General features: G+C 46.2%; 2 protein-coding genes across 7 annotated transcripts in view; both read left to right on the forward strand.

The window, feature by feature from the left end:
- atp2a3 (ATPase sarcoplasmic/endoplasmic reticulum Ca2+ transporting 3) overlaps positions 1–5495 on the forward strand; it is a 68684-nt gene extending 63189 nt beyond the window's left edge. For 2 of the 3 annotated variants that reach the window (XM_029249018.1, XM_029249019.1), the window contains exons 20-22: positions 229–346; positions 1409–1526; positions 5399–5495. In XM_029249018.1, the coding sequence (XP_029104851.1) occupies positions 229–346; positions 1409–1526; positions 5399–5445 (283 nt within the window). In that variant the 3' untranslated portion in view covers positions 5446–5495. Of the gene's footprint in view, positions 1–228; positions 347–1408; positions 1527–2451; positions 2887–5398 lie in introns of those variants that run through there. The other variant, XM_029249020.1, reaches the window with a different exon arrangement.
- A 9566-nt stretch (positions 5496–15061) lies between these two features.
- The window catches only part of camkk1a (calcium/calmodulin-dependent protein kinase kinase 1, alpha a), a 58214-nt gene continuing 53541 nt past the window's right edge, over positions 15062–19734 (forward strand). For 3 of the 4 annotated variants that reach the window (XR_001965657.2, XM_018742097.2, XM_018742100.2), the window contains exon 1: positions 15110–15257. The gene's annotated coding sequence lies outside the window, so the exon portion shown is untranslated. The other variant, XM_018742099.2, reaches the window with a different exon arrangement.

A 19734-nucleotide genomic window follows, 5' to 3' on the forward strand; every position in this document is an offset into this window, starting at 1 on the left:
AATCTATTTTTGTACCTTGTTCAGTTGCCTCTGGGTGGCTCATCTCCTGGTAAAACTTGTTAACAAAGCGTTGGGAGGGAAGAGTGTACTCAAACTTTTGACTGGTGCTGTAGATAGGAAGAGTAGTCCAGTGCTGTCCACTTTGTGTGCCCTCCTTGCTCTATGGCAGAAGGCCATGTGTCCTCATATAATCCACTAAGCAGGTCATGTTTGTGCCCCCCCCCCCAGCCTGTCGGAGAACCAGTCGCTGCTGCGGATGCCCCCTTGGGTCAATATCTGGCTGCTGGGAGCAATCATCCTCTCCCTCTCACTGCATTTCCTCATCCTCTATGTGGAACCCCTGCCGGTGAGGAGTTTACCGTGTGCTCGCCTCTCCGTTTACCGCCTGGCCTGCCGTCCATCTTGGGGTTTTTTTTTCTTTTTTTGCTGAATACAGTGAAATTATGTTTAAAAAAAACGGAAGGAACTTGCACAAAGATAAAGTATGACTAATCAAAAGAGCAATACATTCATTTAGCTGATGCTTTTTTCCAAAGCGACTTACAATGGTAGTCTACCTACAATCATTTACCCATTTGTACAGCTTGGTTATTTTACTGGAGAAATTTAGGGTAGGTACCTTGCTCAAGGGTACTACAGCCAGAGGTGGGGATCGAACCTGCAACCATTGGGTCTAAAGGCAGTAGCTCGAACCACTGTGCTACCAGCTGTCTCGGTGAAACTTAATAACTGTGGGGCTCCTTGTAAGAAATGCCTTTGTTACAACATTGCATCTACATTTATTCATCTCACAGATGCTTTTTGCCAAAGTGGAAAGATGTTATAAAATGGTTGTGCAGTTTCCTTCTGGGATCAATGAAGTAACCAATCTACCTGTAATGACCTTTAGCTAGTATTTAGCTTACACTTGTATCCAAGGTGACATGGTGAGTCACTACACTACACTACACACCAAACTTCCTGTAGTCATTCACCCATTTATATGGTAGATGAACACACGCACTATGGGCAGTAGAGAGTCAGCTGTTCACCTGAAACAGATCTCTTGAGATGGTGGGAGGAAACCAGAGCACCTTAGACAAAAACCCCAGCAGAACATACAAATTCCATACAGATTGAACTGGATTCAAACCCAAAATAGCCACAGAATTGGAGTGAATGTGATTGTCGATCGACGGTAGCTCCTGGGCGTAATTTTTCTTGCGCTGGACTTCTACCGTCGAACACGGATAGTGACGTGGACTCTTAAGATTGGTGGCCTTGGATCCTAGGAGTTTGGTCATCTCGTTCACCAGGCAGTCTGTGCTGGACCGGTCTGCTTCCTTCCACACTTGGCTGCGCTGTGGAACGTAGACGTCGTCACACTGGACATCCAACCTGTCCAACATCCTTCCTCTGTCCTCCACAGCTGATATTTCAGGTGACTCCTCTGCGCTGGTCCCAGTGGATCGTCGTCCTCAAGATCTCCTTCCCAGTTATCCTCCTGGACGAGGCTCTCAAGTACATTTCACGCCACCACCTCGAAGGTACGGTTCGCTGCCGGGGTCGAGGGCTCGATGAAATCGAGTTCACCACCTTGCGTTTTGCCCTCAGACAAATGACTCTTGACATCAACGGCATAGGGCTTTTTGAAAGTAAATATGAGGGCACCGAAACCTCCGATACATGTATGTTACACACTCTTCCCCCCCTTTACGAAGGTGATGCATCCCTCAAGAACCCTTTATAAAGTTGGAAATTGTGATCACCATTGGCTTCAAGTCTAAAGATTTTTATGCATTCCCAGGCAGATCGTATTGAAATTGATATCATTCCTGATGCAATATTAACGCAACGTAAGGCAGTTTACCATCATAACGCTATGATGCTGTATAAGCGTTCGCCCGCACTCATTCAGCTCTTTACCTGCTATTATGTACTCTTCACCTACCAGATTCTCACAAAACATACATCCCTATCACAGCCAATGCTTCTGGACTCGTTCAACCTTTAATGTAAAGAAAACAGAAGAGTGAAGAGGCGAGAAATGAATGGAAAGAATGAAAATGCAGCGACACTAAGTGCAGAGGTTGACGTGGTGTGGAGAGTCCAAACGGGGACACGGTCGCTGACACTATGACGGGGGACGGTGGCACAAGGGCCGATGGAGGGCGAGAACTAGACAAGCTTTAACTCAGAAGGAGGCCCCACGATGGCGCTGGTCTCGAACCGTCCAGCCGTTGAGAGGCGCACGAACACTCGACTTGGCCCTCGTGAATACCAATAAATACCTCGTAATGAGAAGTAGGGTAATGTGCGGTTAAACGGCACTGCTGGTCAAGTCCAGTTCTCGTGACCCCCCGACGGGCGTCTCTCGGGGACGATTCTATTTCGTTCTCCGAGTTCGACGTGTTTGCGCATTGAGTGACGTTCAAAGTCATCATGTTCTGTGTTTGTCCCTTCCCTCTGCAGCCTAACTTTCTCCTCTTGCCTGCTGTGTTGAGGTACATGTCTATCCTCCCCTCGTCTTCCTCCGTCGGCAACAACGGCACGCGAGCGCATCCATGCCAACTCGCTGTCGCGCACTTTCGCTCGGTGTCTGTCGCACATTGCAGGTTTTGATCATCGCATTTTCGCTGTTTACTGCATGGACAGAACTGCATAGTTGCTGTGGCTGGAACACGGTACATTGCACACTTTTTTGCGAAGCTGAAACAACCGGGTGTTTTCGGCACAAATTGGAGCTGGGAGGTTAACGTTTGCCTCGTTTCCACGGGCAACCGGAAATGCTCAGCAGTGCAGAATAAGGGACGAATCAGTAACCACCCCTCGCTGCTCAATGCTATAGCTTTTCCATGGGTGTCTTATAATATTGATCCTTATGTTTCATTTACATTTATTTATTTAGCAGATGCTTTTCTCCAAAGTGACTTCCAATGAACTCTGTGTAGCGTTATCAACCCATACACCTTATTCACCGCGGTGACTTACACTGCTAGATACACTACTTACACTGGGTCACTCATCCACACACTCTGTCACTCACACACTATGGGTGAACCTGAACAGCATGTCTTTGGAGTGTGGGAGGAAACCAGAGCACCCAAAGACTTACACTGCTAGATACACTACCTACACTGGGTCACTCATTCATACATCAGTGGAACACACACACACACACACACACACTCACTCTCTGTCTGTCACTCACACACCGTGCCACCCATTTCACTGTACAAGTTACAAGGTACAACATGAATGGGCCTAGTGCCACACCACACAGGAATCGTTCTTCACACACACAAATAGAGGTGTGTTACAAATACAGCAAATACAGATGCTCCTCTGCTTACGATGGTTCGACTTGCGATTTTTCGAAGTTACGATGGCACGATGCGCATTCGGTAGAATCCGTACTTCGAATTTTGAATTTCGATCCGTTCCCGCACTTGGGACATGCGGTACGATGCTCTCCCCCGATGCTGGGCGATGGCAGCGAGCCGCAGCATCCACTCAACCACGTTGGCAGTCTCTATAGCGATCACGTCAACGAGCGTAAACAACCTGTCATACAACCGTCATACATACTTTGCATTTTATTTTCTAAACAAGATTACAGGAAAACCTATTTCTAACGAAAATACCTGTACGTAGTCGCTTGGTACTGTAGTTTCACAATCCGCCGCATGGTGGTGTTGGCGTGACCCTCGTCGTCGGTTATCGCCCAACAGCTGATGGATGCTTTGGCTGGCTCTATATTTTATGATTAAAAATTTTTAGTTATTATTATTATTATTATTATTATTATAAAATAGGCTTTGTTTTACATAAATTTGCCCAGCTGTAGGCTATGGTAAATGTTGTGAACACGTTCAAGGTGGGCTAGGCCGTGCTATGAGGTTCGGTAGGTGCGGTACCGTACTCTTTTTCGTCTTAGAGCCATCGTGAGCGAAAAGATATTATCGGAACGTAACCCCATCGTTAGTCGAGGAGCATCTGTACAAACGTACATATACTGGTATGACGAATCGAAATGAGACGAGGGAAGCGGCAGAAACGTTCGGTTAGTCCCAATATAAAGTATACTGCGAGGGCCTTAGAATTAGGTGCAGGTACAGCAGTTTAATTAAGTGTCACTGCAGTGTGATTTGAGTTTAAACATAAATCAAGTGTAACGAGCTCCCCCCCCCCCCCCCCCCATGCCGTCACCAAACGGTCTGGCTGGATCATTACTTAAATAAAAGGAAACCATGCGCCAGCTGTGGGTTTTCCGTATTACTGATGGTACTTATTTACCACTTGAAAGCATGCAGCCCCGTCCAGATTCCGTACAAACATCTGTCCCGATCAGGTGGGGGGGGGGACTGTGCACCTGTTAAACTGTTTGAAATGGCATCGTACAGCGCTGCTGGAACGTGATGCGGGCCCTGTAGTGGTGGTCAGATGTGTAAAATGTGAAAATAAACGTAGAGAATCTAAATCTTAAAATGATACTGAAAAATATGCGTTACAATAGTATTATAATAATATTTGTGATTGAATAATGATTATGATTTAGACACCTGATTCTGCTGACCTGCTTGGTTTAATAAAATACAGCTTGAGGTTCATGTATTTGTGCACCTGCACTGGTACCGTGTTTCTACCACACACACGATGTCCTCTAAAGTAACATACGGAACTGGTCATTACACACCTGTTATGTCCCATGAGAAGCACTGATTCTCGTTCAATAACCGTTTCGTGGTAAAACTGAGGGACACGTGGGGTTTACGTACTGTGCTTTCAAGCAGCACTGCGTCTGGCGCTTTGTTTCAGCTTTAATGTTGCGAGCTACTGTATGTCCGAAACCTGCCGTGTAAATTAATGGAGGCAAGTCTGTGTTATTGAGCTTCCATTGATTTTTTTTTTTTTTTTTTTTTTTTTTTTTTGTAGATAATAAAGAAAGTGGCCTGAAGCCGATTAATATTAGACGTGGTTTATGTGACAAATCAGTCAGCAGTCGAGATTGAACAAGAGGGTGTGGAAATCAAATTACTTTTTTTTCGGAGATTTTAAATGAGTTTTAGTTTAAATACAGTTTAAAGATTAAAAAAAAAAAAAAAAGTCCCACTGCAATGAACTGGTGTCCTCCAAATTGTAAGTGCTTGTTCATCATCGCCAGGAACGAGTGAATGAATGAGCGAATGAATGAGCGAGCGAACGGACTTATCGCGCTACTGCTACCTCATTGCGCTGCTGTCACTTGTCACACGGCAAAATGATTAGAAGCTTCACCAGATGACCGCTCTTTGACCACGTGACCGCGCACCTGTCGATGAAAGTTCTGCAGAAACGCGGGATCTTCCGCGTTTTAGATTTGCGTCGTTGGTTGCCATGGAGACGTCCGCTGACCGTGTCCCCCTTTTCTGCCCCACAGGAGAAGAGGAAAAGAAGTACAGGGACAGAAGGCAGCTGAAATTTTGAGCCCCCCCCCCATCCCCCTGCCTCATTACCCCCAACAAAGAACAGCCCCCCCCCCCCCCCCCCCAAGCACATGAGGACATCTTGTATGTTCAGCCACCACTAGACGATGAATAGGGCTTGAGTGTGTGAGTGTGTGAGTGTGAGTGTGAGTGTGAGTGTGAGTGTGAGTGTGAGTGTGAGTGTGAGTGTGTGTGTGTGTGTGTGTGTGTGTGTGTGTGTGTGTGTGAGGGTGAGAAAGAAGAAGTGGATGCCTTCTTGATGCTCTTTCCCCTCCTCTCATGATACGTGGCAGTGCAGCGACTGCACTGGGGTTAGGAGGTGCGAGGGCAGGTGTGGGGTCGGTGGGTCCTGCGGATGTTTGGTGAAGGCTGGCGACTCTGGGTGAGGCCCGGGGGTGGGGGGGAGGGGTTGGGCCGCCAGCGGAGCCGCCGAAATCCAGGGGGTCGAGATGCGACCGCCATCCGACACCTCTGTCCTGTTGGACCTTGGAGCGGAGCGGTGGGAAAAGGACCCGGGCCCCACGCCTGCTGGGATGCATCTTCCAGAACGCCTCTGCCGATGGAGGGGGATGCCGCGCACGTCGCCCCACCCGGGCCGTCCTCGAACGTCTCTGTCCTTCAGTTCCTCTTTCTTCCCTCAGCCCCGCCCCCCTCCATCCCTGTAATTTAATTGAATCCCCCTCCACCCCCCCGCCCCTTAACGGCTTTATGTCGGTCACCACTTTTTTTTCACGCTCCGGTTGAGGCTCTTAGCATTCCCCCCCCCTCCCCAAACTTGCTCTGCGCAGCTGGTTTTTGCTTGAGCTCCCCCCCCCCCCACAACATGCACATCCTTTTAGGAATTTAAAAAAAAAAAAAAAAAAAATCTGCAGTTTGAGACCAGACCCCCCCCCCCCAATCCCGTCCCCTTAGATGAGGACGCAGTTCTGGCGTCGCTCACCGCACCCGATCTCTGCCGTACCGCTTTACCCCCTTCGCTTGGTCCGGCTTTATTTCGGCGCCATGATTCAGTACTGAGACTCGAAACACCAAAACCGTAAATGTGACACGCAGGGGCCTCCAGGGCCCTTCGAAGGGTGGCGCGAAATCGACGCGGTCGCTTCGCGCGGATTCCGAGGTCACCTCATCGGGACGGCGGCTCATCTTCAACGTTTGGTGTGGACGGCCGGAGGGGAGCAGGAAAACCTTTCAGATCTCAAACCAACTCTATTTTTTTTTTTTTTTTTTTTTTTTGTACTTTTTATTTTAAATAATTTATTTATTTATTTTGTCAGCTTGCTCCAGCAGTCGTGGTGCCCCGGGTCTTCGGTGAAGCGGCCCGGAAGCTTCTGCCTTCCAGCGCGCACCCGCTAGGACGACACTATGACGGTTCAGCGGCGCACGGCGGGAGCGTTGCCGTGCCGGGAGAATGTTTGTTTGTGCTGCGGCGGGGGGTGGGAGTGGGGGCTGGGGGTGCGCACCCTTTAGCGATGGAGGCTCATCTGCGGGGGGTGTTTGCTTTACTTTGACCACACTCTCCCCACCCCTGGAGTCCAAGTTGAAACACAAGCGCACAGAATCGCCGGCGTCTACCTGCCCGCCCTGCCCTCCCCTCCCCTCCCCTCCCCTCCACCGCAACCGTGCGCATCTCACAACGACAAACCTCTGGTTTTACACCACCACCAACTCCTCCCCCAGCCTTCGACCGCACCCCCCACCCCCCCACCTTCCAGAATGTACTCCATGCAATGCCTTATTTAGCTTCAGATTGTGAAATGATCAAATCCTTTTTTTTTTGTTTTTTTTTTTTCCTTTTTTTTTCTTTTAAATTTTTTAAATTAGCCCTCCTCCCCTCCCCCCCCCCCCCCCACGCCTCAGCACAGCTGCCACCTCTGACCCCCAGGATCCCTCATACGTTTTCAGGACGACCGTTTCCGAAGGCTGTCCGAAACCCTAACTCAGTCCTTCTGGCCTCCTGCATTCAGTGCTTTGCTTTAAAACTAATGTGGGTATTGTTTTAATAAATAAATATGAAAATTTATGTACATACATATGTGTGTGTGTGTGTATGTATATGTGTGATATATAGATACGCACACATATATACACGCGCACATTTGAACGAACCCCGGAGGTTTCTTTGCTGTTGAACTTCTCGTTTTGCTCGCCTGTAGTCGGGCTCTTTCGCTTGCAACCTGTGCCACTGCGTTAGCGGGGTGGGGGTGTCGAGGCGCCCGGTCAGCACCCCGTCTCGGGGCTCCGGGGCCTCCGGCGGGATTTGACCCAAATCCCACGCGGTGTCGGTCCCGGGGAGCGGCTCGGCGCAGCCTCCCGAATGCGGTGCGCGCAGTTTCCATGCGGGAGTTCGACTGGGTGTCGCTTTGGGGCCCGAATTCGGGATTCCATCACGTGCCGAGCTGTGCTGTCGCTGATACGGTGGCGCTACGCAATAAGGCCCAGTGCTGTAGGCTCGATATGTGCCTGATGCGTGGATTTGTACAGCCTTCTTATTTACTACTGAACTGTTCAACTGTGTACAGGAAAAAGAAAAAAAAAAAAAAAAACAAAGGATTGCATGGAACCTTGTTACTGTAATTAATAACCTATACAGTATATTTAATTTTTTAAAAACGACTTACTTAAATTTAACGTACCAACGGTGAACGAATTGAGCAAAACAATTTTATTTTTTTTCCTTCCAAGCACATGGCATTTAGGGAACTCATTTTGTAGGTTAGAAGGGTTTGTTTATTCATTGTTCTTCTTTTTTGTTTTTATGGTTGTTGGGGATGTGCGTCTATTTTAGGAAGAAGAAAATGTCCAGTAATAATAATAATAATATTAATAATAATGAGAAGGAGGGTAATTGTAATCTGGTTTGGCAATGAGTTTCTATTGTATTTTATTTTTTGCAGGGCTGGTTCTGTCGTCAGTCTCCGCGGGCCTGATATTACCTTTGTCCTCCAGCCAATAAAATTGGGGTTGGGCTTGGGATGGGAACAGTAAAGTACATTAGGGAGGAATCGCCACCCCACTCCAGCCTACTGTTGTTACCGTTACCATCGGGTAAAATCACGTCCGTCCCGGAGCCTTGATTTCACAGCTGGGAAATAAAGGATTTTCTCCATTGCCTTGATATTAATCATGGACACATAATTTTATATATGAAAAGACATTAAAATAAAATTATTTATCTTGTTATTTAACAAGTGTGTCCGTTCGTTCTTTTCCCTGCAAAGGCGGTCGGTGGTTGTGTGGACAGCGGCGCCAGCGTAGACCGGAGTGCACGATTTCCCATGTTCGGTTTCTCAGATTTCATTCATCTCCAGCTTCTTCCTGCATAACGCTGGTTTTAGTGAACCTGGAGTCCTGTGTGGCACATGATTAAAATGGTAATTGTTTCAATACGTTTGTGTCGCCTATACTAAAACATAGCAATATTTGTGTGGCATCTGTTAAGGTGCATTAACACTATTAGTATGACATATATTAAATATTTACATTGTGTCACATATATTAAAATGTTTATTTCCATCATTAGTGTGTCATGTATTAAAGCAGATATTAACATTATTAGTGTCACAAATTAAAACGCATTAATATTGTGTGTCGCATATATTAAACACTGCTACATATATTAATGCATATGTTAACATTTGTATGTGATCAAAACATTAGCATTATCAGACTGTCGCATGTTAAAACATACATTAACATTATTTGTGTGTTGCATACTGTATATTAAAACATATATTAAAATTTGTCTGCCATATATTAAAACATTAACATTGTGTGTCACATATTAAAACAATTTAAGAAGTGGGTAAATTATTTACTACACATTCCTGTGTGTGTGTGTGTGTGTATGTGTTCCACTAATGTATGGATGAGTGACCCATTGTAAGTAGTGTATCTAGCATTGTAAGTCTTCGGGTGCTCTGGTTTCCTCTCACACTCCAACGACATGCTGTTCAGGTTCACCCATGGTGTGTAAGTGACAGAGAGAGCGAGAGAGGGAGAGTGTGTGTTCCGCTGATGTATGGATGAGGGACCCATTGTAAGTAGTGTATCTAGCAGTGTAAGCCTTCGGGTGCTCTGGTTTCCTCCCACACTCCAAAGACATGCTCTTCAGGTTCACACAGAGTGTGTGTGTGTGTGTGTGTGTGTGTGTGTGTGTGTGTGTGTGTGTGTGTGTGTGTGTGTTCCGCTGATGTATGGATGAGTGACCCATTGTAAGTAGTGTATCTAGCAGTGTAAGTCACCACGGTGAATAAGGTGTGTGGGCTCATAACACTAAAGTTCATTGGAAGTTGCTTTGGAGAAAGTGTCTGATAAATAAATGTAAATGAATGTAAATGTACATGGCCCATTCTGCTTTTCAGCAAAACAGAAAAATAGTTCTCAGAATACTAATGAATAGAATAATGATTTTTTTTTTAAAGTTTCATCAGTTACATATAAAGATTCCAGCTTTAATATCTTCCATTTTTGTCATTAACCACACCAATTAGCGCAACTAATAAATACCATAGCACAGTGGCCAAGCAATGTAAACCACATTTAAAAATACATTTCTCACAAGACTTCTCCAGCCTGTGTAAGAGCTTTTTGACATACACACACACACACACACAGACCTGATGGAGTGTCAGAAATGTTTAAAGGGCAAAATATTCATTGTTTAGCCCATAATGAATGGCAATGACACAATGCAGACCTTATCTTGAATGGACTGCTGCACTGCTTAGATGATTTACACCACTTAAAATGAGGTAAAAGTTATCTGCTAATAGCTGATCTGTGTGAGGCAGGTAATATTAAGGTAATATTGTGTGTGGATGCCCAAAATTAATATTAGTACCAGGTACATTAGTGTCATGTACCTTGAAGAGTTTCCTAAATTTTCCTCTGACTTTCCAATTTTATGTGTTAAATGGGCTTTTTTGCTGATTGTTGTGTTTCCAGTCAATACATTTCAAATCAATAAATTTCTGCTGTCAGGTGAAGTATGAATATCGCTTGAATAACTTTTACACGAGAAGCGGCCACCAGGTGGCGCCATAACTCCGTTGTTCTAATACACCATGTAAAGCTGACACAAGTAATACGTTATCCGTTCATCAGCCTGCAACAAACTGACAAATTTCTCGACTGAATTTCACTTTTTTTCAAGAGAAAAAATAGTCGCAGATTCTTCTGCTCTTTAGGACTTGTGTGGTGCTTTTGGAGATTTGCTGTCACTCGTACAGTACAGCGCTGTGAGAGCTGCATAATGTGCGTGTTGTTGCCATGAGTGGCCTGCAGAGGGCGCCCGTTCCCTTTCTCAGGGCCTCAAGCCACTGAAGAGCTTCCTCTCTTACACTCTTAACATCTGCACTTTACTCTAAATCTGAGGCTCTTTGTTTGGGTCTAAAACAATACAACTTTCTAACTAGCAAATTTATATCGTTTTCTCTCCACGGTTCACTGCTATGCCGCAAACTTGCATGTTCACTCCACGTTCGTGTACTTTCTTCAGGTGCTCTGGTTTCCTCCCACAGCCCCAAAGACATGTGTTTCAAGTGAACTGGTAGCTGTAAATTTCCCATGGTGTGCGAATGTGTGAGTGAATGAGTGTGTGTGATTGCCCTGTGATGGAGCGGCGCCTCGTCCAGGGTGCACATTGCTTCGCACCCTGTTTCCAGGATAGGCTCTGAACCACCGCGACCCTGCATTAGACAAGCGGTTAGAGATAATGAATGAATGAATGAAAGTCCAAGAAATTGGGCTGTCCAAACTATGTCAGCCTCTGCACTGAGCGTCACTTGATTTTCATTGTTTTCATTGATTTATTTTTACTTTTCAGTTTTTTTTTTTTTTTATCCTTTTCATTAATTAATACATACAAATTGGGTGTGTTCTGTTTCTGAGTGTTTAAGTGTATGGAATGCAGTGGTACAAAAGAGCTGGATGAGTGCACATACATAGTCGTACATTGTTATAGAGTCATTAACGTAAGGAAACTACCTTGCTATACTGCATTATGATAAAGAATACTAACTATTCAGGTGACTGATTTGGATATGTTTTATTATAAACTGATGTCAGTTTTGGGGCTCAGGAACAAAAAACTTTCTTTACCATTGAAGGTAATGGTAATTACACCATTGATTTATAACAGTTCGTCTTCCAAAGATTTTTTTAGACACCAATTGCCTGTAATAAGGCAGGAGAAGACTGTACTTTGACATATTGACCGATTCACCTCTGCACCTCTGCTTTGTGTTGTTAATTCTATTCCCTCCAGTGTTACAGTAGTGCTGTTGTACGTACAGTACATATGTATGTGTGTGTATATATATAGAGAGAAACAGAGCGAGACAGCTATATATTTATTTTATATAGCACAGTCAATGAGATATTATGGTGTGAATTTCTTAGAGCTGTATAAGCTTTAGAGCGAAAACCGACTCAACCGTACAATGTGAAAAGGTATAATCCAGCTTCTCCAGCACAGCATTTAAGACGATTTGAATTTCTCCAAAAAATGATGATGCGTAGTGATAACTGACACCCAGCGCAGAGCAAACACAATTTCATTTCCAGTTCTGTTACACATGGTTTTACATTTGTGTGGTCATATGTCTGATGTTTATTTTCTTATTTCTTCACGTTTTGTCACTGGGTGTATGCATATATGTATATATGTATGTATGCATATTGTATATTGTGTGTTGATGCAACCTACTGCAATTTCTCTTTGGAGATTAATAAAGTGTCCATCCATCCGTCCGTCCGTCCGTCCATCCCTCCACCCATCCATCTGTCCATCCGTCCCTCCACCCATCCATCCGTCCTTCCCTCCACCCGTCCGTCCATCCCTCCGTCCCTCCATCCATCCATCCCTCCGTCCCTCCATCCATCCATCCGTCCATCCGTCTGTCCATCCCTCCACCCATCTGTCCGTCCGTCCGTCCATCCATCCATCCATCCGTTCGTCCATCTGTCCATCCGTCTGTCCATCCCTCCACCCATCTGTCCGTCCGTCCGTCTATCCATTCATCCCTCCGTCCCTCCAGCCATCCATCCATCCCTCCACCCATCCGTCCGTCTGTCCGTTCGTCCATCCGTCCGTCCGTCCGCCTGTCTGTCCGTCCATCCATCCATCCACCCATCCATCCGTCCGTCCGTCTGTCCATCCCTCCACCCATCCATCCATCCATCCATCCGTCTGTCCATCCGTCCATCCCTCCACCCGTCCGTCCATCCGTCCATCCCTCCACCCATCTGTCCGTCCGTCCGTCCATCCATCCATCCGTCCGTCCGTCCGTCTGTCCATCCCTCCACCCATCTGTCCGTCCGTCCGTCCATCCCTCCACCCATCCGTCCGTCCGTCTGTCCGTCCATCCATCCATCCACCCATCCATCCATCCGTCCGTCCGTTCGTCTGTCCATCCGTCCACCCGTCCATCCATCCATCTGTCTGTCCATCCGTCCATCCCTCCACCCGTCCGTCCATCCGTCCATCCCTCCACCCATCTGTCCGTCCGTCCATCCATCCCTCCGTCCCTCCATCCATCCATCCATCCGTCCGTCCGTCCGTCTGTCCATCCCTCCACCCATCTGTCCGTCCGTCCGTCCATCCATCCATCCCTCCGTCCCTCCAACCATCCATCCACTTGGCCCTGCTTCTCTTATTCTCCTGTGAATTACATGAGGCAGATGGTATTCTACTGGCCACATCTGAAGGTTTGAGGAAAGCCAAAGGTTCGAACATCAGGGGTTGGTAATAACTTCTTAGGAACTACACGGTCAGGTGGTCGGTAACATTGTTGCCATAGTTGTTATTTTCCATGGTTACTAAGAAACATTAACAGGTACCCATGATAGAGGCACACCACACTAGATCCCCGGTCCAGTCCTGTCCCCCCATGCGCTCACCGCATTGCAGCAGCCGTGCAGCAGGGCACCGCCAAGCCGGCAGCGAGCGGTCAGGATGCCCGCGATCCTACCCCCACCCCCCGCCTGGTCCCAGGGCTCCGCGGTTCCCGGCGCTCATCGATTCCTGGCACGCGATGAAACGGCAACGTCTCGGGGGCCCGGCGGGGACTTCCGCAACCTCCCGTCTGTCCCTGGAACCACAGCTTTTGGGAACGCACCCCAGACCTGGACCCGACCCTACATGGGCTCAGTGGAAAAAGGAGGCATTTAAATTTCAGGATGACTCACTCTCGAGCGAATGCGTGCCGGTTGCAGTCCATCGCATAAATAACCGGGGGAAGTTCCAGGTCTCGACCCGCGGCCCGAAGACCCCCGCTGTAAATATAAATAAATTCCCTGGTGCAACGTGGCCGTGAGCACGTGGAAAAGCGGCGGAAGCGTCATTATAGACCCTACCTTTTGTCATCACGGTGCTTCAGGTCTGATCTGCGCTGTTGCCAAGAGACCAGGTGACCTCAAGCTGAACTTCCCACATTCCAAAGAGAGGAAAATGACTCGAACGTTATAGAATGTTCTGCACCCGGAAAGTTCCATTAGCATAATATTAGTTCAGAAACTAGACAGGAGTCGCTACAGACTGAACGCAGGAACTGAAAAACAGTCGTGCGCTTCGCCGTTTTTGGCCCAAGGGAGTTTTATTATTGCCATGTAACGTGCTGTTTTTGGGCGAATCTTTCCAGCTTCAAGGTCCAACAAGGGGCCCCTTTTTTTTTTTTTCTTTGCTAATCTAAAAACAACTGGTATTTGTAAAAAAAAAAACTTTCCAAAGGACTGATGATGGATGGGAGCGTGATAGATTTGTGAGAACAGGTGACCATTGCTTCAGAAACTCTGCTGCGTGTGTGTGTGTGTGTGTGTGTGTGTGTGTGTGAGTAAATACCAGCGAAAGGCCCTTTGTATGTATTGTATGTGAACCAGGAAACGCTACTTTCAATACCGAACACACACACAGGAGCCAATGCACACCATTTTAGACACAGGTATGAGGAAGTGTGTTTTACGGGAGCAGTTCGCGAAGACAGACACCAGGGCCCAGGGGCTATTTGAGCTCCAGACCTGGAATTTCTGCTCAATTCTGTCCAGTGTCATACATTTAACAGCAGAGCTCAACCCTTAACCAAAAAAAAGGGTGCAGTTTACGTGCTGGAACATTAAAACGCTTTGAACTACGACACACACACACACACACACACACACACACACACAAGAATGGCGCGAAAGCCTTCGTGTGAAAAATGACGTTTTACAATCCTCTGTGTTTCTGGCAAAAAATTTAGATGACAGTACACAGCTCGCAAGCAGTTCTGGAAGTTAACTTATATTTATTATGTTATTGTAAATAGGGCAGGTTCTGTGCTTTGTGGGGGAGCAATACAGAAATAGAAAGGGACACACACCGACGTGAAGAAAAGACGCTGTGCGTTCGTAAAGTGTTAAATGACGGAATTTAGGACCCGGGGTAGAACACAGAAGGGGGGGAGTGTTGGCAGAATCGTACAAGTAGTTTGTAGATGATAGGATGTCCTCGTAGCGCGGGGAGGGTCTCGTTCAGTGTGTCTGTGTTTGTATGTGCCTCCCTCTCTCTCTCTGTGTGCGGATCCGCGGGGCCGAGGCGGGAGGAGCCGGGACTGCGGGCACTGCACGCGGGCATGGAGGGCTGAGGATTGAGGACTGCTGGCGCACAGGGCGGAAGAACAGGTGAGAAAGAGAGAGAGAGAGAGGGAGAGAAAGGGAGAGCGCGAGCGAGCGCGGGAGGGACACCGTGCGTGCGCGCGCCCCTCGCGAACCTGCAGGCGCGCGAGTGGGCGGCGAGAGAGAGTGTGAAGCGGTACGGTGCTCCTCTCCGGGGCGCAGGTAGGACTGCACGAAAGAACCAAAAATAATAATATAATACTAAATAAATAGAAAACAAACGACATGACCGCCGAGCCACGACGGCGAGGTTAAACTTTCTTGTAACTAACGCGGTTCACTCCGTAATTCATTGGTGTGTTTTACTGTTTTGCGGAACGAACGAACGATGCCGCGACGTCGCTGCGTTATTATCGCACATTTCTGTCACTCAACGACGGACGTGTGTTTCATGTCAAGCCAAGGCCACGCGATTGTGCGACATTTCCGCGTGAAAATTGCAAAACAAGCAAGTGTGTGACACATGGGGCCGTGTGCAATAGCCGGACAGCGAAAGAGTGTGTCCCGGGTACAAATGTGCGGCATTTCATTTGTCGTATAATTTAAATTATATATACAGCCGCGATTGGGGTAGTAAATCTCGTGCGCTGTGTGTTTCAGGGCGCGTGCGTGTGTGTGAGATCGCAAGTTTGTGGAGCTTCTCTGTCAGAATCGAGAATCAGAATGCTCAATACCTGCAAGACTGGAAGTTTTCTCTTGTACAGTACTTGTACTTTCGTCAGTGTACACGAGAGCAATGCTAATGTGCGGTGGTAATTTATCCACCATCAAATTTGTATTGTGTGACCGTACGCCGTGTGTAGTTGAACATGAGACGAGGACCACGGGAAATGTACAGACTATACTGGTGCCTCCAATTACGAATGTTAAAAGATGCGAACACGAGTCCTAGTCTATCCTTCGTAGTTTTTTTTTTTTTTTTTTTTTTTTCCTTTCCACTGTTCTGTTTTCCAAATTTCTGTCTATTATAGACTAATGAGCTCATGTCCTGTGATTCCACAATAGATGAACATTGAGACCCTGTGTTGCATGAGTTACTGATGGAAAATAAAGTCTTAGATGCAGACTTTTAATAATTCATTGTAGCTTAGTTTAAGTGGGGGGTGCAGTGGGTTTGGCCTGTACCTGCTTTCTGGTGGGTCTGGGGTTTGAGTCCCGCTTGGGGTGCCTTGCGATGGACAGGTGTCCCGTTCTCCTCCAGCCTTGCGCCCTGTATTGCCAGGGTATGCTCCGGTTCACCGCAACCCCACTTGGGATCAGCAGCTTTGGACGATCTGCGCGTGTTAGTTTAAGTGAGGGTGTTTTTTTTGCCGGAACTAGTCCAAGACTAAATCGAGGTATCTTTGGGTCATTAAGATTTTGTGACTTAGTGGTTGCATTTAGGAACAGTGTGAGATGGGATGAGATTTCCACCCCCCCCAACTGTGTTCATCAGCTGAGCTCCCAGTGTACTCTATGTACATGTGTGCTGTACTCAGTGTAACCGCTTTCATAGTTTAACGGTAATTCTGACTGTTTAAGGAAAAAAGCTTTTTGACAACGGATTGTCCTCATGTGAAAGACAGAAAGGTCCTGTGTCAGGTTCTGACCTTCATTCCTTGGCTGCTTTCAGACAGCTCTGTGTGAGTAGAAAAATTAAACACATGGTTTGAAAATAGATAAAAAAAAAAAAAATGCTGTCAACCGCTGACTCGAGTGTGTCGATGTGTTGGAGTGTCTAGTAGCAGCTTGTATGCTCTTTAATTGGCCTGATAACTACATATTGACTGAGCGACATCCCTGCTGGAGAGGGCCGCACTCGGCAGGAAGGCTCCCACACGCACTTCCCACCGGCCTCGCATTAACCACTTGCTGAATCACAGCGATCCAGTAAGGAGTGCGGGGGCAAGCTCTTGTGCCGCTAGATTTTACCTTTTAATTTTTTTGAATTATTGAACAATGTCTGTGTGATCGTTGTCAAACTTGCTGCTGTTCCTCTTTGACCGCATGTTCTTCAGCAGGGTTTCCCGTTGGCACTGGAGGTGACTTGTGCAGATGGGCAGCAGGTCCAGTGGTGTGAAAACTCCAGCATGTGTGACATCAACTGTCCTAACCAGGCTATATTCCCCTCCACCCATCCAACCGCTCACTTGTGTTATTTGTGTCAACATGTGTTTATGGTCAGTCGAGGTCACTGTGTAAGTGCAGACCGTCACATTTTTTCCATAAACAGAAAATATTCCAGGCTCTATTGATTGACTCTGCGTCACACACGTTATAGGAGAGTGGGAACCGGGAGGTGACGCTCCTAGGTGCGTTTATCGTGTGTATCCTTGTCGGGGGAAAAAAAAGCATCTAATGGATGTTGTCCAAATCAATAAGGCATCCAACACCAAAATTGAAAATACTCCCCTATTATGTTAGGTCTGTACAGTGAAACAATAAAGCTGTGAAAAGATGCATAGATGCCTCACATATATCTCAGCAGTAGGTCAAAGCTGATAGCACATGTATGAAGATGGCCAAAGCAATATGTAGGCTCTTTGTAATACAGAGCATCTTTGTGTGTGGCAGTTTTTCCATTCCGTTTAATTGTACAGGTTAATTGATCCTGTTTAGTTCTATAAGTCAGTTGCTTGCTTTGGAAGCGTAGTTTTGGTAATACTTTATAATAGTAATTATATCACTGGTGTTAAACAGAAAGGACCAGTACGTGTACATGCTTGGTTTTAAATGGATGTTTCCTTACTAGGGATAATTACAGAATATTGATTTGAAGCATCAATTCGGAACTGATCAGAAATGACTCAAAGACTCACACTGATTGTTGCATTTCTGAATTGTGGAGGAAATGATCCTGAGCCAGGAGGTTGAAAACTGCCCTGTGGGAAACAAGAGTGTGTATTTAATGCTACGCTACGTGTAGCAGTTTGTTTGCCTGGTTTTCGTGGCCTTCGGGGAGTCTTGGTATGCACTTCCTGCAAAGTGCCGTGTTCTTCTGCAAAGATTTGCAGCTGCGCAGGGGTTCCCTGCAACGGAACCCCCCCCCCCATTGTCACATGTGTGCGAGGGCCGCTTGGGTGAGCTTTTCAGCACCTGTTCGCCATGAGATGCTGCTCAGGCTGCTTGTGACAACTCAGTTCATCTTCCCTTGCGAGCCAGGCGACTAGAATTTCAAGCTCGCGCTTGCATGTGGATACAGGAACCTGAAAACCAGGAAATATAGGATGTCGCTTGCTTTCAGGACTTTTGCTTCGTAGCCTAAAGAAGGTTACATTTCTGCTGTTGGACTGGTGTCTTTTCCAGTTGAGTTGGAGCTCTCCCAGTATCAGCAGCAGTTCAACACAAGATAACAAAACAGGAGAGTTTTCTGTCCCAGTGTTTCCTCAAGGCATTGGCATCCGTCAGAAAGCAACTTTGATAACTGTGTGATTATGTAATTATGGAACAATTGTGATGTAAAATCGGCTGTTCAGTACCACAAAATATTACTGTAACTGTTGAGCGTGCAAAATTTTGTGCTTCAGGATATCATCGAGCATCTAATCTAGTTGCTGTTTAGATTGAAAGTTTGGGCCTTTGATATGGTTAGGTAAAGATATTTAGCAGTTTGAGACTGTAAACATCCTGTCATTTTACTCAAAAGCATGCATGTTTTAATTTTCAGTATAGCTACAGCACACGGAACCTCATAAATTGTATAGGCATTTGTCCAAGTCATCTGTCAATGCGTGAATGTAATATGCATTACTGATGAAAGCAGAATGATTTCCCAGTATTTGATAGTAAGACAACAGGCTATGAGCTGTCAGTACTACTTTTTATTATTTATTCACTTGTTTGTTTCCCTCCGAAATCAACATCTTTCTATATGATAATTCTGTTAATGTTACTGATCTCTCAGGTGAGAAAGGCCAGTGCACTCCTTGGAACCAAGCCTGAGTTCTTGGAAGTTCTCAGAAGCTCAAAGTCTTATTTATCCAGAAACAGAACAATAACTTGTTTGTGTAAGCCTAACCTTTTGTGTGCCCCCCCCCCCCCCACGCTCAAGGTGATTTGTTTTCTCATAAACACCTCAGGTTATGTACTTGGTTAATTGGAAGGGAGCTTCTTTAAACGCCACTTGGTACTTTTTCAAAAGTACCTTTGCCAAAAACAACTTCCGGTAATGGGCCCCAAGCTCTATTGGCGATGGTTCCCCTCTTGTAACTTTTTACATCAACACAAATGAACGGAGATGTTTATTTGTCCCAGAGGAAATTGTGTGGAATTGAATGTACTTCAGAAGCCTAAAACTAACTGTTTGTAGGTCCTTTATTTAATATTGTGTTTTTATCTTGTATAGACATGGGATAAACAGAACAAAGGAATCTTGCTGGCCTACTAATGGTGCAATACAGTTCTTCATAGAGCAGTTTAGTCTAATTAAGGGAGGAATAATAAGTGTGCTAAAGAAAATTATGGGTAAAATATGTCGACTGTAGGTGGCTAGTGGATTATGGCTTAAATTAATATGATTGTACCACAGTTGTTGGCCACATTATGGCTGTTTTCAAAAAGACTGCAGTGGAGCACAATGTCAGCTTTGCCTGTCTCACCATCTGATGCAATTATAATATGTAACCAGGAGGGTTTCTAGATGTTTGAGACCATTTGGACA

This window comes from Scleropages formosus, chromosome 25 (genome assembly GCF_900964775.1).
Source record: "Scleropages formosus chromosome 25, fSclFor1.1, whole genome shotgun sequence".
Classification (NCBI taxonomy): Eukaryota; Metazoa; Chordata; class Actinopteri; order Osteoglossiformes; family Osteoglossidae; genus Scleropages; species Scleropages formosus.